At 43.8% G+C, this 25,477-nt stretch overlaps 1 protein-coding gene across 1 annotated transcript in view; it reads left to right on the top strand.

The window, feature by feature from the left end:
- The window catches only part of LOC121929892 (bactericidal permeability-increasing protein-like), a 44,473-nt gene that overhangs the window by 5,382 nt on the left and 13,614 nt on the right, over window positions 1-25,477 (top strand). Inside the window, exons 2-10 of the mRNA XM_042465882.1 lie at window positions 2,887-3,037; window positions 8,571-8,685; window positions 9,257-9,379; window positions 11,050-11,205; window positions 13,354-13,417; window positions 14,514-14,574; window positions 14,671-14,762; window positions 16,869-17,048; window positions 20,433-20,492. Coding sequence (XP_042321816.1) covers window positions 2,896-3,037; window positions 8,571-8,685; window positions 9,257-9,379; window positions 11,050-11,205; window positions 13,354-13,417; window positions 14,514-14,574; window positions 14,671-14,762; window positions 16,869-17,048; window positions 20,433-20,492 — 993 coding nt within the window. The 5' untranslated portion in view covers window positions 2,887-2,895. The remainder of the gene's footprint in view (window positions 1-2,886; window positions 3,038-8,570; window positions 8,686-9,256; window positions 9,380-11,049; window positions 11,206-13,353; window positions 13,418-14,513; window positions 14,575-14,670; window positions 14,763-16,868; window positions 17,049-20,432; window positions 20,493-25,477) is intronic.

Genomic DNA, 25,477 nt, shown 5'->3' with positions numbered 1-25,477 from the left:
AACGCATCCTGACTTTGTAATTGAGGCTACATCTGCACTGCAGAAATGATGCACTTTGACACCGTTGGCTTAGTGCTATGGAATTCCAGGATTTGTAGTTTTGTGAGATATTTGGCCTTCTCTGATGGAGAGCTCTGGTGCCATGACAAACTACAAATCCCAGGATTCCATAGAAAGGAGGCTTAGTAGTTAAAGCAGTGTCAAACTGTTTTATTTCTGCAGTGTAGATGCAGAAAGGGTTGCACTGGATCCCCATTGGGGTCTCTTCCAACTCTAGGAATCTATGTGAAGTCAGCTTTCATGGCCGGTATCCATGGTTTTTTGTGGGTTTTTCAGGCTGTGTGGCCATGTTCTAGAAGAGTTTCGTCCTGACGTTTCGCCAGCATCTGTGGCTGGCATCTTCAGAGAATGCTTTGCCTGGAAAAAGTGGGTCTATATATACTGTGTGAGCCTGGGAATGCAGCACAGAACAATCCACATGCAAATCACATCTATGATTCTATTATTTCAACTATGGAGGTAGGGCAATTGATAGGCCCTTAGCTGAGTAAATACAAGTCTGGTGTTACTCTATTCTCTTTCCAGCTCTGCTCCTAATAGTGGTGATAACAGGTTTATATCTGCACTAGTAACAAGCCTGGAAAGAAGCCACGTAGCCACCATGGCAGCCATTTTACGCATGGACAAGTGTCACCACTGTGGCAGCCATTTTGTGGTGACATCCATGACAGCTTCTCAAAATTCCAAAGGTGTACATACACTGCACCAAAATGGACCAAAATGAAGACCCTGGACAATCAATCCAGAAAGGACACAGAAAGATGAACAAAACATTACCGCTGAGCTTATTACCATGGAAATCTGTGGCGTACGGTAGATAATCCTGGATTAGATGGATCAAAAGTCACACTCGGAGTATATGGTGATATGCAGCCTTGCTTTGTATTGACTTCCTAACTTGGTTGTAAATCATTTCTAGAATGCAAAATGGTAACTTTCTGTCCCAGAAACTGGAAGAGATGCTCACACAGCTTTCTCTTGACCCTTCTTCCTTGGCTAGCTATCATCCAATCTCTCTTCTTCCTTTTCTTTCTAAGGTGGTGGAACGAGTTGTCTATTCACACTGTCTTGAGTTTCTTGAAACCAACTCCATTCTGGATCCCTTCCAGTCTGGTTTTCACCCACGGCGCTCCACAGAGACAGCCCTCACTAAGATCTCGAATGATCTTTTGCGGGCCAAGGCGAATGGCCTCTATTCTATCCTTGTCCTACTCGATCTGTCTGCGGCCTTCGACACCGTGGACCACTGTCTCCTAATAGACGTACTCTCTGACCTTGGTTTCTCAGGCTTTGTTCTCGATTGGTTCACATCATTCTTACCTGTCAGATAGATCTTTTTCAGTGGTCTCGGGTGGTCAGACCTCGTCTTCTGTCCCCTTATCTCTTGGAGTTCCTCAGGGCTCTGTTTTGGGTCCCCTTTTGTTCTCTTTATACACATTCTCCCTTGGCAAAGTTATCAGTTCTTTTGGTTTCTCCTACCATCTGTACTCTGATGATACCCAGCTGTACCTTTCCAACCCTAATCTTTCACCAGAGCTAGAGCAGCAAGTGTCATCCTGTTTAACAGCTGTCTCCCACTGGATGCACCATCAGCGTCTGAAGCTCAATATGTCCAAGACTGAGCTTCTTGTTTTCCCTCCTAAGCCCACCCTTCACTACTCCTTTTCTATTTCTGTCAATAACATCTATATCCAGCCGGTCCAGGAAGCCCGCAGTCTTGGTTTCATCTTTGACTCCTCTTTGTCATTTATCCCCCAGATCCAGACTACAGCCAAAGTCTGTAGATTTTTTCTCTATAATATCGCCAAAATCTGTCCATATCTCTCAGCTTCTACCGCAAAGACACTGGTCCATGCCCTAATGGTCTCACGACTAGACTACTGTAACCTCCTCCTGGCAGGGCTTCCCCTCTCTCATCTCCACCCATTAATTTCTGTTCAGCATTCAGCTGCATGCATTATTTCACTCACTCTCCATTATGATCATGTCTCCCCTCTGTTGTCTTCCCTTCACTGGCTCCCTCTTCCTTTCCGCATCAGGTACAAACTTTTGCTACTCACCTTTAAAGCCCTGCATGGGCTGGCCCCTCTTTATTTAACCGATCTTCTCTCTTCCTACATCCCTACTCACACTCTCCGCTCTGGCAGCCAAAGTCTCCTCTCTCAACCCAGGATCTTCTCTGCCCCATCCCGGATCCGTCCCTTCTCTCTTGCTGCCCCCCATTCCTGCAACCTTCTTCCTCTGCATGCACGGCTCATCACTTCCCTAGCCAGCTTTAAGGCTCAGCTGAAAACCATATTGTTTAGGGAAGCGTTCTCAGGGAATTTGTGATTGTCATATGGCTGTCTGATAATGTTTGATGTGATTTGCTTTTATATCTGATGTTTTTTAACTTGTTTTTTTCTTTCCTATACAGTATTGTAATTTTATCTATTCCTCTATCTAATTGTTATTACTTTTAGAGTGTACGCCTCGGGCAGGCTTTTATATATTCCTTAATTTTACAGCACTTTAGAAATAAAGTTTAATAATAATAATAATAATAATAATAATAATAATACATCATAAAAGCACCCACAATGGCCATCCAGCCTCTACTTAAAAACCCCCAATGAAGGACACCACTATTCTCCAAGATGTCTTCCACTGCCTAACAGCTCTTACTGTCAGGAAATTCTTTCTAATGTTTAGGAAGCATCTCTTTTCCTGTAGTCTGAATCCATTGCTCCTTGTCCTATTCTCTGGTGCTGCAGAAAACAAGCTTGCTCCACCCTCAGTACGACACCCCTTCCAATATTTAAACATGGTTATCTTGTCCTGCTCCAGGTGACTCAGATGATCAGAATACACAGCTATCTCCACCGACAGAAGATGCTCTGGGTTTTTGCCCTGACTCTCTTGACTCCCTGTTTGCAGCAGGCCAGAGCGGCCAATGGGGGCTTGAAAATCCGGCTCGCCCAGAAGGGTCTTGAATACGGTGCGTATACATCTCATTACAATCTCCATGCTCTCTGCATGGCGCAAAGTGTGGCTCAAGAGAAGGGCCACTTCTCACAGTCTTAAAAGTTGGAGGGGCACATATAGGTGAATGTGTTCTTTCAAATTGTGAATTCAAGAGGGATAGAAATCAGCAGCCATGCCCATTAGGGAATTGGGCATGGAGGAAAGATGTTTCTATTGATCCAGCAGTGAATGGCTCAACACATGGGAAAGATGAGATGAAGGGTTTAATGCATTTCAGGGATGGAGAAGGGGATCGAGCAAATAACTGAATCAATCAAAAACATATTTCTCCACAGGACTGACCCCTTGGCACTCTGAATCAGACCTCTGCTTTATAAGATGCATGAAATTTGTGGAGTTATAAGGCACCAGTCAGGGAAGGAGAACGAGACAGGATGCCACCAATTCTTCCCATTTTTTTCTTATCTATCTATCTATCATCTGTCTGTCTGTCTGTCTGTCTATCTATCTATGGCCTTCAAGTCAACTTTGAAGTATGGTGAGGCAGAATGGTGTGGTGGTCTGAGTGTTAGACTACAACTCTGGAGACCAGGGTTCGAATCGCTACTCGACCGTGGAAACCCACTGGGTGACCTAGGGCAAGTCACACACTCTCAGCCCCAGAAAGGCCCAGATGGGTTCACCTTAGGGTTGCCATAAGTCAGAAACAACTTGAAGGCACCCAACAGCAACAACAACAAGAGTTAATACCTGGGTGAGAAACCATTAACTAAAGGCTATATTTCAGAGCAAGGCAATGGCAGACCACCTCTGAGTATTCCTTGCCTATAAATGAAACTCATGGGGTCACCCTAAGTTAAGACAAGCAACTTGAAGACACACAAGCACACATCCCTTACAGTTGAGGTTTAGTTGGGGGGGGGGGCAATATTTATTCAAAGGAGATATGCCTTGACTTCTTCTTATGTTGAGAAAATGTGCCTTTACCAAGATCACTCAGTGGGTTTCTATGGGGTTTTGAACTTAAGCCCATGCTGGCTCATATATATATATATATATATATATATATATATATATATATATGGAGAGAGAGAGAGAGAGAGAATGAGTGTGTGTGTGTGCATGTGTGCACACAAACCACAAGATGTACAGATTCTTCAGCCAGGAATAGAGAGTACATTCTTCCATAAATTTGTGTGAGACCTCAGAGAATAAACAACATTATAGTTATTACTGACAAAGCATGGAAGCCATGCATCATAAAAGTTCTCTAATAAAGTTCCATTTTGCTTGTGTTGTTAATTTTTCCATAAGAGCAATGTTCCAGATGCATGTGTGTGCTACCGAACGAGTGACAGTCCCCTAAGATGTTCCCATACTGAGACAATTTCTAATCTGCTTGCCAGACATAGGGACATAATAAGATCTTTGTGCAACAAATGTTTATGGTCTTGGAGAAAAAGAGATAAAAGTGCAATTGCCAGGGAGACAGGGACTGTCTGGCCTGTGATTTAATCATTGCAGGGAAAAATTCAGAACAAAATGTTGCTGTGTTTGGACATCTCCACTGAAGGTGAATGTATGCACCATCATCTTTGCTAGTTAGTGCCCTACGGATTGGGGTTGACATACCTGAGGTAAGTTAGGAGGGGTAGCCAATACCCCAGCAGACAGGATCAGAATTCAAAATGATTTTAACAGATTATAAAGTTGGGCCAAAAAAACAAACAAAATGCATTTCAACAGGGAGAAATATAGGATACTATACTTGGGCAGTAAAAATGAAATGTACAGATATAGGATGGCTTATACCTGGCTTGACAGTAGTGTGTGCAAAAGGGAGTCTCAGTGGACCACATGTTGAACGTGAGTCAGCAGTGTGATGCGGCAGCTAAAAAAGCCAATGTTATTCCAGTGTGCATCAATAGGAGGGTAGTGTCTAAATCAAGGGAAGTAATAGTACCACTCTGTTCTGTGTTGGTCAGGCTTCACCTGGAATAATGTGTCCAGTTTAGGAAGGATAGTGTCAAGCTAACCAGAGGAGGAGAAGAATCCAGAGCAGGACAACGAAAATGGAGAAAGGTCTTGTAACAGTGAACAGTGACCAAATTATCAATAGGGAATTTAATTAGCTCAAGGTCCCAAGAGGAGGCCTGTTACTACACCTCAGAGATCGCCCCTTTGATCTGTATACCAGGAACTAGAAATCCAGAAATGAGGCAGAGGCTCTGCGTACAATCAATGTCTCTTTTATTGGAAACAGGGATTCCAACACACAGGCACATACGCACATGCATTCATACAAGACTCAGGAAATAACGTGGTAGATGTGGGATAGATATTAGGCTTTTCTCATGGAAATACGCACCTGATGCAGAGGTTCTATCTTGGGAAGTCCAATTTGTGTGAGGGTTTGTAAGTCTGCTTAATATTTAAGGCTTAGCAGACCAAGTCAGAGAGACTCTGACTTCAATCTGACATAGATTTTGGCTGCAAATAACCTGAGACAGGCCGGTAGTGATTGGAGAAACCCATGTTTTTCTCCTCGTTAATTGAGAGCTTGAGGAGAACTTTTAAAAAAAATATTCGTTCCAGAAATCCCCCTTTCAAAGGGTGATTTCTTCTCTCCCTTTCAGCAGCCAGCGAAATATTTTTCACAGATTTCTCTGAATGACAATAAAAGACAAGGCGAATAATTATGCTAATTACTTTGCATTTCAAACTCAATTACCATGTCAAAAAGAAGTTTGACAGAGGTTTAAACAACATTCCTATGCTTAAAAACCCTGAAGGCACACACACAAAAGGGGGGGAAAAGCCCAGTCTCAAAAAATAAACTGTGAAGCCCCAACAAGAAATGCTAGAGTTGAGGGGACTCAAGGACCATCCAGTCCAACCCCCTTCTGCTATGAAGTAATACATAGGAATACATGGCATACTAGAGGGCATGTAGTCTGACTCCTGTTCAACATCAGGATGACACTGGAAGATAGGACAAACTGAGGCTTTTCTTGGCATAAAGAGGAGTTTTGCCATGGGATGCCCCTAAAGCTGAGATAGTGTGACCCTCACAGATGAGAAGGGGAGGGGTCGGGTGCCAAGTGGCAATGCTCTTCTGCCAAGCAGGAATCCTCAATTAGGAGCAGAGTAGGGTGTGATGGCAAGAATTCTGCCATGAATAAAACCTACCATAAAGGAATACTTAGGAGTTGGAGTTGAAGCTGAGAGGATGTGACTTGCCCAAGGTCAGCCAGTGAATTTCTAGGGTGAACTGGGAGGCTAGAGTCCTGATCCCAGCTCAGCCATGTAAATCCACAGGGTGACATTGGGTAAGTCACACTCTCTCACTCATGGATATTCTGCACTCTCCTTGCCTATTATTATTATTATTATTATTATTATTATTATTATTATTATTATATCACCATGGGAGAGGTGCAGAGTTGGAGTTGAAGCTGAGAGTAAGTGAAATAATAATAATAATTTATGCCCAGCTCTTCAGCCAAAAGGCTATCAGAGCAGCTTACAAGACATTTCCTGGCCTGGTAAGTTTTGAGACTTGAATTTCTTGTCTTCTGTAAGAATTTGAATGTCAGAGCATGGCATAAAGGGTAGAAGGCCTCACTTTTTGTTCTCTTTTGTTTTTCAAACCAAAGCTGTGAATGAGCAAAGTTGGAGTGAGAATCACCCTAACAAAAGAAATAGACTCCAGGATGAATGGTAGCTTTTCTTACACAAAATATGCAAATGCTGGCCATCCGAGAGTCAGCTGAAAGTTTTGTCTCTCCCTTTCATTTCGAAATGACTAACAATCAAAATTCTTACTCATTGATAGAGAACTGCTCAGAATTTCTTCTCTCTAAAATGTTATCGAAATTGTCGAATTAGGCATATTTCTTCTAATTTTCGAATTTTGGAGAATATTCTTTACATCCCTACAGGCCGGTGACTGAGTGGCTGACAAGAGTGGCTGGCAGCAGCACATCCCTAAATTTAGGAGACCTTTTAAGGGTTTAACAGGGTCTCTAGACAAAAGGCAATCAAAGGAAACTGAAGTGTATTTCACATCTTAGGTCCATGTTTTGATCTCACCAAATGTTTCTGCCAGAGTAGGGACCCAAATGGCTATGCAAATGCCAGTCCTTTGATTCAAATGGTTCCCCCTCAATCACAAAGAGAGACACTTCCTTAAGACATCTGCCTGATAGCAGCTTTAAGGCAGCTCCTTGCATAGGGATGCCATATCCCGCCTGTAGGCAGGGCAATCCTGCTTTGGGCGGTGCTGTCCCGGTCCCGGTCCAGTTTGGCGCCAAGACCAGGACGGCACCACCCGCAGCCACCTCTGCCCCCGCGTGCGCCACAGGGTCCTCCAAGGCCTTGCTGAGGCCTGGGAGCGCTCTCCGCGGTTGGAGTTCCGGCCACGGAGACACTCCCTCCCAGGCCACAACGAGGCCCTGGAGGTGGCTCCGCAATCACAGGGTCCTCCAAGGCCTCTGCGAGGCCGGGGAGGAGGAGGAGGCCGCTTGGCACCGCGGCAATTGCCGCGATGCCAAGCAGCCCCCGTGCCCTTTCCCGGCCTGGGAGCAGGCCTAGGCTTCCTCCCAGGCCAGGAGGAGGAGGAGGAGGACAAGGTTTAAAAATGTAGGACCTTTTTAAAAAAAATTCCTGGCCAGGAAATTAAAAAAAACTCCTACATTTTCAAACCTTATCCTACATTTGTCCCGGTTTGGAAGTCCTCAGGTATGGCAACCCTATCCTTGCATGATCTCATCCATTTCCAGAGCTAGGAAAGGAAATTCATTTACATATCAAAACCCATGGCTTCCCTTTGTTTCAGTGGGAACCTGTTATTTAAATCTCATGCTAGGGCCATACAGCTACTCAGATCAAAATGCACTTTTGATATCAAGGTGCAGGTCAGAGGTTATCATTTGGATATATTAAAAAGGTGCAGATCAATGCCTATCATAACGAAAATGGAGAAAGGTCTGGAGACTATGGCTTATAAGGAATGGCTTGGAAAGCTGGGGATGTTTAGCCTGGAGAAGAGAAGGTTAAGAGGTGATATGATAGCCCTGTTTAAATATTTGAAGGGATGTCATATTGAAGAGGGAGCAAACTTGTTTTCTGCTGCTCCAGAGAACAGTGCATGGAGCATTGGATGCAAACTACAGGAAAAGAGATTCCACTTCAACATTAGGAAGAACTTCCTGAAATGAGAGCTGATCAACAGTGGAAGACACTCCTTCGGGGGGTGATGGAGTCTCCCTCCTTGGAGGTCTTTAAGCAGAGGCTGGATGGCCATCTGTTGGGGATGCTTTGATTGAGAGTTCCTGCATGGCAGAATGGGGTTGGACTGGATAGCCCTTGTGGTCTCTTCCAACTCTAGGATTCTATATGTACAGGTGTAGCTATCCACCTTTTAAACATTGTTCATGATAGGCAAAAGGTACAGTCCGAAATGATTTTGTGTCCGATCCAATGACCTATTCCTCTTGTTGCCCCCAAACATCTAAGTGATCCTAGACCTTGTTCACTCTTTGCAGGAAAGGAGTTTGGGCTGCAGATGTTGACCTCAATGCTGATGAAAGAACGAATTGAAGACATCAGTGGCTCCTATTCTTTTCCTCTTTATGGCATTGTACATTATTCTGTATCAGGGTAAGAGAGAATGTGACTCCTTTTCTCTTGGGGTCTAGGCCACCCACCCTCCTAAGCATTTTCTGTCAGAGAGCTCTAGTGCCTCCTCAAACTACACATCCCAGCATTCCTCAGGATGCAGCTATGGCAGTTAAAATGGTATCTAGGTGCTGTAACTGTGGACAATTGGTCTTCCGCATTTGTGGCTTTGACTTTTGCAGATTTGATTATTTGCGGTTTTGGTTAATATGTTCTCTCTAGGAATCTCTCTAGGTCCTCCAGTGAAGTTCTTCTAAAAGTTCACCATAGAGTTGTGCTGGAGAGCCTGGAAGGTCCTAGAAAAAACACTTCTCTAGGCATTGGTAGGTCCTCCAGCATGATTTTACGATTAACGTCTGGCAGATGTTGACCACAGAGTTTCACTGGAGGGCCTGGAAATTCCTAGAGGGGTGTTATCTCAGGTAAAAAGAACAGCTTTTTTATATTTGTGGTTTTCCCACATACATGGGGGTCCCTCACCCCTAATCCCAGCAAATGTGGAAGGACCACTGTAATCTGAAAGAAACATGTGACCCTTTCCTTCTTTTTTCAGGATCCAGATCAAGCATCTTCATGTAAACCACTCCACCGTTGCCTTCGTGGAGGGGAAAGGTCTCAGCCTCAACATCCAAAATGCAGAGTTCATGCTCAGTGGCACATGGAATCTGTCAACCAGGTTTGGATAAGGATTGCTTGCTTGTAAAGAGCCAGAGCTTGGGATTAAAGAGTTGCAAGCAACATAATTACCTACAACTAGTCTTTGGGCTTATTAAAATGTTTGCAAAGTTGAAAGACTTTGTGGGCAGGAGTGGGCAAAATCCATCCCTCTGGCACACAAGGCTTTCCATAGCTAAGAACCATTCAAAACATATAGAATCATAAAGATGACCCAAGGGCCATCCAGCCCAACCCCATTCTGCCATGCAAGAATACACAACCCAAGCACTCTTGCCAGATAGGCATTCAGCCTCTGTTTAAAAACCTCCAAAGAAAGGGACTCCATCAGCCATGGAGGCAATCTATTCCTCCATCAAAAAACTCTTACAATTATTCCTAATGTTGGACAAGCCCCCCCCCCCCCCCCCCCCCCGACCATAGGGAACGAGAGAGGATCAATGGACTCTTCTGGAAGCCTCCAGAAACAAACAGTGGTATCAATTTGGCACCAAGTGAGAACTTGGCTTCCCATTAAAGCCTTTGGGCCTAATTGATTTTATCCAGGCAGCATATGTTCTGCACTTCCACTATTTTCAATTGGCTTAACCAGTTTTAAATGGTCTGGGTTTTGTTTGGTACATTATTTAATATATTTTAAGTCTTTTAAAATTATTATTTACACTTTAAACTGACTTTATTGTAATCTGCCTTGAGATCTTCAGGTATAGGGCATAATATAAATATATATGTTGTTGTTGTTGTTGTTGTTGTTGTTGTGAGCCTTCAAGTAATTTCCAACTTATGGTGACCCTAAGGTGAGTCTATCATGGGGCTTTCTTGGCAAATTTCTTAAGAGGGGGTTTGCCATTGCCATTGCCATTGCCATCGTTTGAGATTCAGAGAGTGTGACTTGCTCAAGGTCAGCCAGTGGGTTTACTTGGCTGAGCCAGGATTTGAACCCTGGTCTCCAGAGTCCTGGTCCAATGTGCAAATCACTACACCATGTTAGCTCACATAGTGTGTGTGTGTGTGTGTGTGTGTGTGTGTGTGTGTGTACAAATAGCTTGAGAGCCAGTGTGATGTAGTACAGACAGAGTGACCAGATGTCCCAACTGCAAAAGAGGACCCGGCACGGCAAAATGCAGGAAACTGAAGAAAGAGGTAGGACATTACCAAACCAAACCTAAAAACAGTGATATAAATGACAATCCATGCTTCTTAGTCATGCTCAAAATGGAGGACATTTTGGAATACCTCCTGGACAGAAAGTTGAAATGTAGGGCATGCCCTGGACCAGGAAGACCTCTGTTCACCCTGAGCACAGACTCTCCTCTTAGCCATGGCTGACCTTGGGCAAGCCATACTCTCTCAGCCTCAGCAAAGGCAAACCCAGCCCCAGCAAATCTTGCCAATGATCGATTCTCCTTACGGTTGCTGTAAGCTGAAAATTACTTGAAGGCACATAACCACCACCAATAACAACCTCTTAATAGCAAACAAATAAATAAAGGAATAAAACAAAAGCATTTCGTGTGAGAATTATGACCCATTTGTCCAACAAAGCAAACCAGTATAAAAACCAACCAGTCCAGTTGTCCTCTCTATTCCATTGAGATCCTGTAATAATATCTCTCTGTTTGCCTTGCTATCAGCCTGATTTCAACTCTTAGCCTCATTTTCTTCCCGCAGACATGAAACTGGCACTGTTGACATCAGCATAAAACAGCTCTCCCTTTTTACTCTCCTTGGACTGGACAGAGATGACCGAGGACGGCCAGATGTGTGGTATGCTGACTGCCATTCATCCATCGGAGACTTGGATGTGACATTCCATGGGCAGTCAAGGTAAGGACGCTCTTCTGTCTGTGAGTTTTCCTATGCATTACTTTAATCACTGGGTGACCTTGGGCAAGGGACCACAAGGGTCATCTACTCTAACCCCTTATTATGCAAGGATATACAATTCAAGCCTTCCTAGAATCATAGAATCATAGACTTGGAAGAGACCCCCAAGGGTCATCCAGTCCAACCCCCTTGTGCCATGCAGGAACTCTCAATCAAAGCATCCCCGACAGATGGCCATCCAGCCTCTGTTCAAAGACCTCCAAGGAAGGAGACTCTATCACTCTCCGAGGAAGGAGTGTGTTCCACTGTCAAACAGCCCTTACTGTCAGGAAGTTCCTCCTAATGTTCAGGTGGAATCTCTTTTCCTGGAGCTTGCATCCATTGCTCCATTGGGTCTTAGTCTCTGGAGCAGCAGGAAAAAAGCTTGCTCCCTCTTCAATATGACATCTCTTCAAATATTTAAACAGGGCTATCATATCACCTCTTAACCATCTCTTTTCCAAACTTAACATCCCCAGCTCTCTAAGTCATTCCTTATAAGGCATGATTTCCAGACCCTTCACCATTTTAGTCACCCTCCTTTGAACACGCTCCAGTTTCTCTACATCCTTTTTGAATTGTGGGGCCCAGAACTGGACACAGGATTCTAGATGGGGCCTGGATGGACACAAAATCATTTCAGTCTGTACCTTCCAACTATCATGAACAATGTTTAAAAGCTATCCAAAGGTGGATAGTTGTACCTGTACATATAGAATCCTAGAGTTTGAAGAGACCCCAAGGGTCATCCAGTCCAACCCCATTCTGTCATGCAGGAACTCTCAAAGCATCCCTGACAGATGGCCATCCAGCCTCTGTTTAAAGGCCTCTGGGAAGGAGACTCCATCATTCGCCAAGAGAGTGTGTTCCAATGTCAAACACCTCTTACTATCAAGAAGTTCCTCCTTATGTTGAGGTGGAATCTCAACCCTGAAAGTTCAGGGTTGATCTGTTTAAGGACCCATTATTTGTCTTTTTGGCCATCCACAGGATCCTCAGCACTCTTCTTCAGCACCATATCTCAAATGGGCTTGTTTTCTTTCTGTCCCCTTTTTCACTGTCCAGCTCATGGTGATGGTGCCTTGGACAATTTAGTGCTCAGTTGTACATCTTTACTCTTTAGGATCTTGCCTCGTTCTTTCATGGCTGCCCTTTCCATTCCTCATCTTCTTCTTATTTCTTGACTGCAGTCACTATTCTGATCAATGTTTCATCGTACTGCATATATTTTAACTGCTTTGCAGGAATTAAAGGCACAGATGCTGGCCTCCACAATCTGGATAGCTTTACATCCTAGAGATGCTTGGGGAATATATGACCCAGAAAATGTAGAGAGCTCCATTTGTAAATGAGCTGATGTCTGGAGAAGTCTAATCGCTCTCCTTTTGCAAAAAAGCAAGGTTGATCTTCTTCCCATCTCACCTGGGAAAATTGTTAGCTGGGGCTGGGTTTCTTCTACAGAGAGTGCCTTGCTAAAACCTTCCAATGTGAGAGGAACATCACCCAGGCTAATGACTGGAATCCTCTTGGTGTTTTACACATTAGTAGGCTCCCCTACAGCAGCAGTTGCGCATTTGTATCCAAAGCACACAGACTATTCAGTTCAAGGTTGTGGAAGTGGAATTTTGCACATGATGCAATTGCACACAGATTAACAGGGTGCATGGACAGAGTCTCTCTGTGTTGTTTGCCTTCCATCTTATGGTGACCCTAAGGAACCCTATCATCAGGTTGTTTTGGCAAGATTTGTTCAAAGGAGGTTTGCCATTGCCATCCTCTAAGGCTGAGAGTATGTGGCTTGACCAAGGCCGCCAGTGGGTTCCATGGCTGAGCGGGAATTGAACCCTGGTCAACAAAGTCATAGTTAATGCGCATAGCACATTGCATATGGATGCACATTATGCAGAAAGAGAGACACACATATTTGGTATTGCAATTCACTATTGGGGTGGTATTGTGTAACTGTGAGCATAATGTTCCACTCGGCTCCTCAGTGTTGGATTTCAGCCTTTATTTTGCTACACATTTTCTTAGGTTAGCTCTTAGGAAACATCACATAGGTTGAGGCTGTGCTGTAGATTTCGCTGATGTTTCTTCTCTTTCCCACAGCTGGCTGTACAATATCTTTGCGATTGGTCTCAAGGGGATGCTGCGATCAGAAGTCAACAAAGAAGTGAGATTTTCAGCATTTAATGTAGATTCCTCCTCTCAGAACATCATGATCTGAAGGAGAATAGCTGGTTGTTATTGTTGTGGCATGCTTTCAAGTAACTTCTGACCCATGGCAACCCTACGGCAACTCTATTATGGGGTTTTCGTGGCAAATTTAATAATAATAATAATAATAATAATAATAATAATAATAATAATAGCTTTATTTTTAGCCCGCCTTTCCTGGGATCAAGGCGGGTCACAACAGCCAAAAACATGATACAATCAATATACAAAAAATTAAAATACAAAAAAATACAAAATCTCACAATATCTTAACAACAGTTAAAATCCAGTTAAAAATTTTTCCCCAACTAGTACAGGATTACAAGAACAATGAGGAGAGAGAAGGGGGCAACATGGAATGTTAGGGGTAAGCCTGCTGGAACAAAAAAGTTTTAAGCCCCTTTTTGAAGTATTCCAGGGAGGTGGCTGAGTGGAGCTCGTGCGGAAGCGAGTTCCAGAGGATGGGGCCAGAGATAGAAAAGGCCCTCTGAGTGGTGGTAGAATATCTTGCCTCTGGGACACGTAACAATTGCTTCCCAGCAGATCTGAGTGTGCGGGGCGGAATGTATGGGGAGAGGCGGTCCTCCAAGTACCCTGGGCCCAAGCCATATAGGGCTTTATAGGTAATAACCAACACCAACACTTCAAAGGGGTGTGTGCCATTGCCATCCTCTGAACGGGTGTCACTTACCCAAGGTCACCCGGCGATTATGCGATTTCCCCAGGACATTCACAGGATAAACCCCCGATCTCCTTTGTGTGATAAACTCCTTAGAGTGGTGTCAAATGGCATTGTTTCGACAGTCTAGCTCAATGATTCCCAAACTTTAATCTTCCAAATGTTTTGGACTCCACACCCCAGAATTCCTGATTGTTGACCCAGCTGGCTGAGGGTTCTGGGAAGTGAAGTTCAAAACATCTGGAGAACCAGAGTTTGGGGACCAGTGGTGTTAGATGCACCCTTGGAGTGGATGCAGCCCTTAAGGCTTGTCCTTTTACCATTGCCATCCTAATCTTTGACATAAAATATGTTGAATTCTCTTTACTTCTAGCTGTGTGCTGAGGTTGAAAGAGGAATCTACGAACTGGCGCACAGCCTGAGAACTATGAGAGGTGAGCATGACTGTCAGGAATTTCTGGATGTTGTTGTGCCTTTCTGGAGATTGTCCCTGGTCTTTGAATTTCCTTTTTCTCTCTGTCCTTCTCCAGTCTCTACCCAGATTGACTCCCTTGCTGCGATTGACTACTCCTTGGTGAACAAGCCAGATGTTGGTGTGGATCGATGCGATGTGGACCTCAGGGTAAACAGACACTCTACCTTCTTGTCCTCCAACTTTCGCAGGCTGCGTCTGCACTGCAGAAATAATCTGGTTTTACACCACTTTAACTGCCTTGGATCAATGCTATGGAATTCTGGGAATTGTCGTTGATTGTGGCACCAGCACTCTGGTGATGAAGCAGGAAACCGCAATGATTAATGTGTTGAACTTGCACAATCAAAATGGAAATTAATAATGTACATTTTTTTTAAATTTAAAGCTTTATGGGATTAAAAGAAACATAAAGAACATAGACCAATAATAATAATAATAATAGGATTTATTTATATGCCGCCCAATAACTGGGAATCCAGGTGGCTTACAACACAGGGAATAATAGGCTTACAATCTAAAAGACACGACTCAAAAGGAGAAGGGAATGGTGAGGGGGGAGGGGATCAGATCCAGCAGCTTCTCTCCCTCTGAGGCTTGGACCAAGGCAAATGGACTGGAGGGAGGGCTCTTCTATTTCAGGCTAGCCCTGATGGAACTGGGCCAGCCTATTCTCCTCCTCACAGGCTGGAAGATGACCCTTATGGAGGGAGGAGCCTCTGTCTTCATGCTAGCCCTGATGGAGCTGGGCCAGCCTACTCTCCCCCTCACAGGCCGAAAGATGACAGTTATGGAGGGAGGAGCCTCTTTTTTCAGGCTAGTCCTGATGGAGCTGGGCCAGCCTACTCTCCCCCTCACAGGCCAAAAGATGACAGTTAAGGAGGGAGCAGCCTCTTTCTTTAGCCTAGCCCTGATGGAGCTGGGCCAGTCTATTCTCTCCCTCACAGGCCGAAGGATGACAGTTATGGAGGGAGCAGCGTCTTTCTTCATGCTAGCCCTGATGGAGCTGGGCCAGCCTACTCTCCCCCTCACAGGCCAAAAGATGACAGTTATGGAGGGAGGAGCCTCTTTCTTCAGGCTAGCCCTGATGGAGCTGAGCCAGCCTGTTCCATAGGTCGAAAGATGACTCTTAAGGAGTCATGCTAGCCCTGATGGAGCTGGGCCAGCCTACTCTCCCCCTCAACGGCTGAAATACAAAATACAAAACATTTACATAAACACTTATAGACACATATGGCCATCCATCTACCTTGTGACAAACATAGACAAAACTACAAGTATACAAAAACATCTACAAAGAACTTAAAAATAAAGACCTCCAAATTTATAATAATGGCTATTTTAATCTTATATGAGTTTTCTCTTAACTCAAATTTAAGTTTTACAACAATTCTACTGTTCTTTATATTTAAACATATTTCTCTTTTAGCTTTTGGATTGGAATTATTTTCCTATTGCTATATATTTAGTTTTTGTACATTTATGCCCAGTGTTTAAAATTATATCATTTTTAGCTTTTGATTTCATATTACAATTCTTTCATAACGGAACAAAGTACATGCATCAAATACAAAGACCACAGTTTAATATCTTATCAATTTGTCCTTTCCCAATTATATGGCTCTTTTTATTCCCAGAGGTGTTCTTTCAGGGGTAGCCCTGTAAATAGCTCCTGAATAATGCGCATAATTTTTAATAATTTGCATAATATGCCAATTCTTTGCCCGGATATGAGGGACTGGACTATGGCAACCCTACTAAGGTGATTCCACAAATTTCATATGGTTTTCTTATGTGAGGACTCTGAAACAGAGGTCTATTCTTCATTGCAGAAATAATGCAGTTTAACACCGCTTTAACTGCCATGGCTCAATGCTCTGGAACCCTGGGATCTGTAGTTTGTTGTGGCACTAGAGCGTTCTGACAAAAAAGGCTAAATATCTCACAAAACTACAAACCGCACAATTCCATAGAATTGAGCCACGGCAGGTAAAGCAGTGTCAAGCTGCACTATTTCTGCAGTGCAGATGAAACCAAAGCCTACAGCACCTGTCTCTCATCTGAGTACTAACCAGGGCTGGCCCTGCTTAGCTTCCAAGATCAGATGGGATCTGGTGTCCCACTTTTCCAGATATCTTCTCTGAGCTTTATTACCCAGTTCTTTCTTCTCAATGAAAGAGAGGGAGAAAGAAGCCTACTATGAACGTGTGATGTATAGTCCCTGACTTAACCATTCTTCCTTCTTGTGCCTTTCAGGGTGAATTCTTCCCAGTTAGGAAATTCTTTGTACATGCTCTCCTCCCGGTTCCTCCTTTCCACCTGCCCAACCAGTCGGACTCCATGCTCCTCCTGGCGATCTCCGATTTCATCCTCAACTCAGCCGCTTCTGTGTATTTCAAGGCTGGAGCGCTATGGGTGAACATCACAGATAATATGGTAGGGCTACATGGATAAGAGCAGCGGGAATATCTTAAGGCTGGATGCTGGATCAGTCCAAAGGTTCCTCTAGTCCTGTTTCCCACAGTGGCCCTCTGAATAGAAAGGCATGAGAGCAACCAAATTGTCCATCCCAAACCCAAACCATCTGAAGGCCTTTGTTGCTGTGGCACCTCAGATAGAGAAGACCCTAAGGCATCAATGCAGGTGTTTTTCCAGTGCCACATTAAAAGGGCTTTTCACTAGCACTTTTGAGGCTAGTTGGTTTAATCCAAACCTGTCCATGGCTGCTTCTGCACTGCAGAATTAATGCACTTTGACACCGCTTTAACTGCTGTGGCACCATGCAAACCCGCTCTGAACAAATCTTGCCAAGAAAACTCCATGATAGGGTTTCCTTAGGGTTGCCATAAATTGAAAACAACTTGAAGGCACATAACGATCACAACAGTCCTCCACCACAGAGCTCCAGACCAGCGCTCTTCCCCTTTAAATCTTTTTTGCAGGGCAAAGGAGCCAAGGTAGCATAGCAGTTTGAGTGTTGAGTGACTCTGGAGACCAGGGTTCAAATCCCAGCTCAGCCATGAAACCCACTGGCTGACATTGGGCTGTTCACACTCTCTTTGCCTCAGAGGATGGCAATGACAATCCCCCTCTGAAGAAACTTGCCAAGAAAACCCCCATACTTTAGGGTTGCCATAAATCAGAAATAACTTGAAGGCACACAGCAGCAGCAACAACAACAACAAACGGGGCAAAGAACATTCAAGGAACTAATAGTCTGATCCACATTTTAGAGGAGCTCCTGGAAAATTTTGTTGCTGCGTTTAGTTTTCTTCTACCCGAGAGCTTTCCCTGGATGTAGGAATGCATCTACACTATAGAAATAATGCAATTTGACACCTCTTTAAGTGTTGTAGCTCCATCCTATGGAATCCTGGGATTTGTAGTTTTACAAGGTGTTTGGCCCTTGTAAATGCCATAACAGTTAAACTGCCATGGCAGTTAAAGTGGTTGCATTATTTCTACCATGTAGATGCCCCCAGAGGTCTGGACTGCCCCCAGTTTGGAGTAAAACCCAGAACAGATTCAGTTCAGCTTTGACATAGAAACCAGCGGCCCTGACTGCTTTTTCCCAGATTGCCACATGGCGTCTAGCTCTGCACATTTGCTTAGAAAGGCTTTGGATTTCAGCCGACTTCAAAGCTCTACTCACTGAGCAAATGACTGATAGGCTGATTGCATTTTTAAACCAGCTGCCAACCAAAGTTCTCTGGGTGTTGTATAATCTATTGAAAACACAAACACTGCAGTAACACAAATAAAACCATGAGTAAAGAAGCAGCATACACATCCCAGACCAAAGATGCAGCACAGAATGGAACACTTTGCCATATCAAACCAAATTGAGCTGTAGGATAAAAATGGGAAGGAGCAGAGGTACTGGCACAGGTCTTAAAATGCCTGGAATATACAAAGGTCCTCCAGTTGGTGCTGAGAACAGAACTCAGGTGCCAAGCAAGTCTCTCTGGGGTGGGCATTCTGCACATGGCAAGGCCGTCTCCAAAAAAGTCCTGTCTTGTGGTCTTATGATTGTATGTGGAAGTATCTGTAGGGGCATGCGGTGGTTTGCTCTCAGCATTGATTGCAAAAACTCTATGATTCTGTGACAGATGGCTATCCAGCCTCTATTTAAAAACCTACAAAGAAGGAGACTCCACCACCCTCTGAGATAGCAAGGTATTCCACTGTCACAGCATCTTCCTAATGCTGAGGTGGAATCTCTTTTCCTGTAGTTTGCATCCATTGTGCCACATCCTATTCTCTAGAGCGTCAGAAAACAAGCTTGCTTCCTCCTCAATATGACACCCCTTCAAATACATAAACAGAACTATCATAGCAATCTTCTCTTCTCAGGCTAAACATCCCCAGCTCCCTAAATCACTCCTCATAGGGCTTGGTGGTTTTTTTTAGACCTCATACCGTTTTGGTTTCCCTCCTCTGGACATCCTCCAGCTTGTCCACATCCTTCTTGAATTGTGGTGCCCAGAACTGGACACAGAGTTCTTTTGGACCATCTGCTCTCTCTCAGCCTCAGTGGCTCCTGTCTGCCATATGGGAGATACCGACTTCACCTGACAACATGGGTTAGAAACATGTAGCCCTCCAGATGTGGTTGGATTGCAGCTACTAGCATTCCTCACTATTAGCCCTGCTGGCTACTGGGAGCTACAATCCAAGAGCATCTGGAGGGCCACTTGATTCCCATCCCTGCCTTGCAGGGTTGTGAGGATTACATTTAGACAGTATACAAAGGGATCTTGTAGCACCTTTGAGACTAACTGAAAGAAAGAGGCATGATCTTTTGTACCTTGAGCATACATCGCTATGAAAGCTCATGCTACCAATGTCTTTCCTTCAGTTAGTGCTACAAGATCTCTTAGTGTATTGATTTTCCTGACTGACATGGCTATGTCTTTGAATTCTATATTTAGATAATGTTTGCGAAACATTTCAAATCCTTAAAAATGCTATAAAATGCCCAAAATCTATGTGTGCCTTATGCATGCAGAAGTTCCCTTATGGAAGAGATTGGACAAGTTTAGCTTGAAGAAGAGAAGACTGAGAGATGACATAATAGCTATCTTTAAATATCTGAAGGGATGTCATGTAAATGTTGGAGCAAGCTTGTTATCTGCTGCTCCAGAGACTAGAACACGAAACAATGGATTCAAATTTCAAGAAAAGAGATTCCAGTAAACATTAGGAAGAACTCCTTGACTGTTTGACAGTGCAACAGATTGCCTCAGAGTGCAGTGGACTCTCTATCTTTGGAGGTGTCTAAACAAAACTTGGTAGGCCATTTCTCAGGAATGCTTTAGTTGTGTATTCCTGCAAAGCAGGGGCTTGGCTTAGATGGCCCTTGGTGTCCTTTCCATAGTCTCTAAGAGCCTATGATTTTTATCTCATGCAGACTTTTGATTCAAGACTGCAGAAGCCAAGTTCCACATGTGATGCCATTGCAGATGGTTATGTGTTGCATACAGCTGTGTAGAGGTGTGCATGTGCATTGCCCACAGATGCACAATCTTCATTGTGCACAGGTGAATAATGTAGATTGCACATGCAGATGTAAATGAATGTTGGATTGTAGAACGTGATAGTTTACTAACTAGGTGCATTCAAACATCACATAACTTGGTGAGCATAAAGTTATAGGTTGTTAGTGTGGGATCTCAGCATAGTACATTGCTTGGAAATGTTACCTTTTTGGACTGCGACTCCCAGAATCCCTCTGTCAACATGGGCAGTTCAGGGAGTTATACTCCAAAATGTTGACTTCTGCTTTCCATTTTTAAAGAAAGTGTGTGTGTTTTGTTTCAGATTCCAAAAGGTGTTCACTTCCGCCTCCACACTAAGAACATGGGGATGCTCATACCAGAAGTAAGTACAGAAAAACGGGAAGGCCGGCAGAGTCTCGGATAAATTTTGTATTTGAGGGAAAGGAGAATGATTTAAATGCCTCCTCCATCTCTTTTCTAGGGCCTCAAAATGGAGCTATGAAATATTTATGAAATGTTTTCCCTTTTGGAATGCTGAGCGAAGTATTTTTTAGAGCATAGTTTTACAAATTATATTGTGACAGCCAATTCGTGCAGCTGGAGATCTGAGATCCGAGATTAATCTATTGTAACATTAATGAGACGCCAGCATTTGACAAGATTAGTAATCAAGCAATATTCTTTGGATAATGGAAGCGCGTTTTCAAACATTGCAGAAAGCAGAATATCAGGGAGGAGGGCTGTTTTTGTTGTTGAAGAGTGCAATTCTTCTATTGTACATCTTATATAGCCTTGGACTCTTCTTATTATTTGGTTGCCTCCCATTCCTTCTCCACTGGAGAAATAACTCAGTTGAGCACTGCTTTAACTGCCCTGGCTCAAGGCTATGGAATTCTGGGAGTTGGAGTTTGTTGTGGGCCCCATAGCCTTGAGCCAGAAAGAGTTAAAGCAGTGCCAAACCGGGTTCTTTCTCCAGTGTGGATGCAGTGATTTCCCTCCCTTGCTTTGGACTACAACATCCATCATTCCAAATCATACAATCCGAAGGGAGAAGCAGCAGGAGATATAAATAAAATAAAAACTTCTTCTTCTTCTTCTTCTTCTTCAGTTTATTAGTTATTATTATGTATTATTTTATTATTTTATTGCCATCTACATTGACGCCACCCCTTGGTCGTGGGGGAAGAGGCGTTGCGCACCCTAATGAATGTTGGTGTTAGCTATGTTGGCGGTAGTCATAATAACCACCGGCAGGGCCTTCCCATGCCAGAACAGTGTCACAACCGAAGGGGTCTACCAAGAGCAAACCAAATGGCAGGATGGCTCTCTAGCCGTATGGCAACCATCCTAGGAGAAGGAAAACTCTACTCTAATCCCAAACCCGTGCAGATGGTGCTCGTCTAACCCTGTAAGGTCAAACCATCTAAGAGAAGGAAACGTCTAAATCATACCTACGACCCGAGGCTATGGAACTCGCTGCTACCGTCCGATTCTTGTCAAGAGCCTCAGCAAGATGAACCTCTGGTTTTAAAGAAAGGGTGAGGCCAGTTGTGTTTGTGCACACAGAAAAATCCATTGCACAGGCTCGAAGGAATACATACCAATCTCCAAAAAACCCTGTATACGATAGGCCGATGGACAAACGGCAGGTGTAAAAAGATGCACTGGAAGCAACAGACCCAACCCTGCAATGTTCATGACTTGTGGTCATTGAGACTGACTGGGAGGCATACAGTCTTGTGCCACTGCTTGCTTCCATATGGAGAAGGCCTAGAAAAAGTGTGGCCCTAAAAGTAAAGCTCAATACCCAACAAACCACGGTTGGCTAACCCGCGAGCCAAACGGAATCTTCTGATGTGGGTGCAAACAAAGAACAAAAACAAAGGCACACACCCCACTCCAAAGGTGTCAAATATAGACGTAAACGATTGCCATGCTGGAACTAGCAGAAAAAACCATGCAAGATTCTGCCGATAGTGGACGTCCTGAAGCGCCATTCGGCGCTTAATAGTCCATGAACTGTCATGACTTTAACATCGACCTTGCTGCTCTTGTGATAAGTTCGTTGCTCACAATGAGAAGGCAGCGGTTAAAGAACGATGGTGCTGGCTACACACTCATCTACTGTCGGGCAAACCCATAAACTGAAAAAACATCTTTCAGGTGTAGGCCGTTCATGATCAAAGTCCATATGCCGATTGCCTCCAAACGTCATAAACATGCCAACAGACATCTGATCGCATTATCTCCTTACGACGGCCTCCCACTATATGTTGTTCTCATTCAGTATATATAGACCCCAACTATGCAACCGACCCTTCGAGAAAAGACAAATTCTACTCAGACCTACGCCACCTTATACAAAATCCACTGCAGAAGAAAAACTCATTAATCCTAGTGTGACTTCAATGCCAGAGTAAGGAAAGAAACTTCGAAACCTGGAAAGTGTTTTTAGTGCAAGCATGGTGTTGGAAAATGTAATGATAATGGAACGCCTCCTGCTAGAGTTTTGGTGGCAGAACAGCAGCTGACTATTACAAACAATACAAAAAATCTTTCACGAGAAGAATTAGTCCTGCAGATACAACCGTTGATGTCATCCCAGTATCCAAACACTGGGTTCACCTCATTGAACTTAGTATCCTAGTGATTGCCAGAGATAATATTTCGTCCATTTCGTCTAACCCGTAGTTGAATGTCCCAAATGTCAGAATGTCAAACAATCACTGCTCATTTAAGATTTCAAACTTAAATCTTCATTTTTAAGTTTAAACTAAGAGTGGGTGCAGGCAATCCCTAAAGTAGGAGTACGTCCAATCAACAATCATTCAACAAGCTGCTCATAGAAGAGACAATTTCCAGTGCAACTTTGGCAAACAAAACTTGTAAGACATCTTGTAGAAGCGTCTTCGACATTTCTACAGCGCTTTGTGTCAACAATATCAAAAACAGCAGCGTGCAATCTGCGGTAAGAATCCTTTAGCCTAGGATATTGCTCCCTCAAGAAAACCAAGACTGTGTTGGAATGAAACAAACAAGAAGATCCGAGACTTGTTGTGCAAAGTAAGAGAACTGCTTCACCAAAGCACACCTCGCCCAGTCCGAATCCTGCCAATGGCAAAAAAAAGCAGCCTTTCGCCTCGCATGGTAGTCAAACTCCAACAAAACTTTCGAGACATTCAAACAGTGTATCAATTTTTAAGCGAAAAGACACAATGGTTGTCAGATCTTGGGTGATTCAGAGATGTTTATACGAAGCTCTTAAAAGCAGTGGTTGTTGATCTACACTATCATATCCAAAGCATCCCTATAAAGTAACAGATTCAAAACACTAATCACAGTAATAAGCTGTTCGCATCATGAACCGATGGGCTGAAATTTCCAAAGCCTCTTTAGTGCCACAGAGTTAAGTTTCCAAGACTCAGCTATTCAACATATGACACACAACACAATGAAAAATGAATTGGACATAGCTCCTCTCACTTTGGAAGTAGACCCTTAAGGCCAGAAGCAGATGAAAAACGGCAAGGCCTGCCAGATTTGATGGAATTCCACCTGAAAGCTTAAAAACAATGGAGGTCATGTACTCCATGCTAACTCCAACGACTCTTGTGAGTTTGCTGGGAAAAAGGCGAAACTGCAATCAGAATCGTCCGAGATGCCATCCAATCATAAACCCTGTACAAGAAAAAAGAAGCAGAAATCCCGATTGCTCAAATAACTATTGAGGTATAACACTGCTTCTCCATTGTTTCTGAAAAATCCTCCGTTGCAAGGATACGTGCTGAACAGATTATCCCTGCTATTGCAGATGATCGTCTATCCCTGAAAGCCATGCGGCTTTAGAGCTAATAGGAGATCACTACAAACATGGTAATTTGCCCGTATAACAACTGCAAGAGAAATGTAGAGACAGAACAAAGACGTCGAATGTAAAACAGTTTGTCGACCTTCACCAAAGCCTTTGATTACACTGTGAGTAGATAAAGTCTGTGGCAGATCCTGAAACGACTAGGATGCCCCCCCCAGAAAATTCCTCGCAAATGATCATCCTGACTACATGAAAGAGGCCAAAGGTCAAGTTCAGATATGGCAAGTGCTCTCTCAACCCTTTCTAATAACAAAGGTGTGAAACAAGGGTTGTGTTCTCGCGACTCAACGATCTATTTACATCTTCTTCAGCATGAATGCTCAAAGGGCTACGGCGAGATCGTCAAATAAGACGACTCTGGCAGATTAAGATATACACTACGTGTACTGATGGTAGCTCCTGTTTAAAACTTAAAGCCCACTGAGGCCACACTAAGACCTCTAAACTATATATCCGTGAAGCTGCTTTTTTGCTGACAATGGCTGCCCTCGTTTTGCCCATATGGAAGCAGCTCTGCAGCGCCTAACAGCTTTTGTTTTGGCAACAGCTGCAGACTCCTTTGGACTGGAAGTCAGTCTCTGAAGAAAATGGAAGTTCTCTACCATCCGGCCACCGACAGGAAGAACACTACCATCCCCATCCCCACATCACTGTAGGCCACATCTGTGGTCAAGTTTGTTCATACAGTTTCACCTACCTGGGAAGCATCATCTCCTGTCTAGTATGCCAAGATTGATAAATAGATCAATCACAGATATGCAAAGTAATATAGCGCATTTCGTAAAGGCTTTGCAACAAAAGAGTCTGGTAGTAACAAACACGTTGAGGCGAAGCACAAAAAAATCCATGTGTATAGAGCCATTGTAACTGCGTTATTCTCCTCTAGTGGGTCTGAAAAGTGGTCACCTAATTGCCAACACACCTAACGATCCTTAATGCTTTTATCAGCGCTGATTTAACACACAATTCTAAAAATAGTTACACTGACTGACTAATGTGACAAATGTTGCGTGTCGTTGAGCAAGCAAGGGATCACCAGCAGCTGAGCCATCTATTGAGGACCAGCCTGCGCTGGCAGGACAACGGTCTATGAGATGTGGAGACCATCGCCTCCCAAAATATGTATTCTATGGTGAACTCACACAGTCAGCATAAGAAGGTGCCTTCCAAAGAGAAGAATACAAGGACTCCTCATGAAACAATGATCTCAGCCTTGGCCAAATTGATTGCCAACAATGGTTCCACCCTGGCCCTATGCATCGGGAGGCATGGGAATGCACTATCCATACAGCTGCATCCTTTTTTGAAAGCTCACGGCGAACAAGTCTTAAAGAGAAACGACAACGCAGAAAGAAACCACAAACATGGAACATCAACAAAACCAAGAGAACTTTCCGATGTGGCTGTTCTGCACAAAAAGGACACTGTTTGTCCCCGGATTGTTGGCCTTTTTAGATCACCAATCCGCTTGTACTAAACGCAGGATGATCCTCCGA

Source organism: Sceloporus undulatus, chromosome 4 (assembly GCF_019175285.1).
Source record: "Sceloporus undulatus isolate JIND9_A2432 ecotype Alabama chromosome 4, SceUnd_v1.1, whole genome shotgun sequence".
NCBI lineage: Eukaryota > Metazoa > Chordata > Lepidosauria > Squamata > Phrynosomatidae > Sceloporus > Sceloporus undulatus.
Note: the sequence above shows the minus strand (reverse complement) of the source record. Positions and strands in the feature narration are given on the sequence as shown.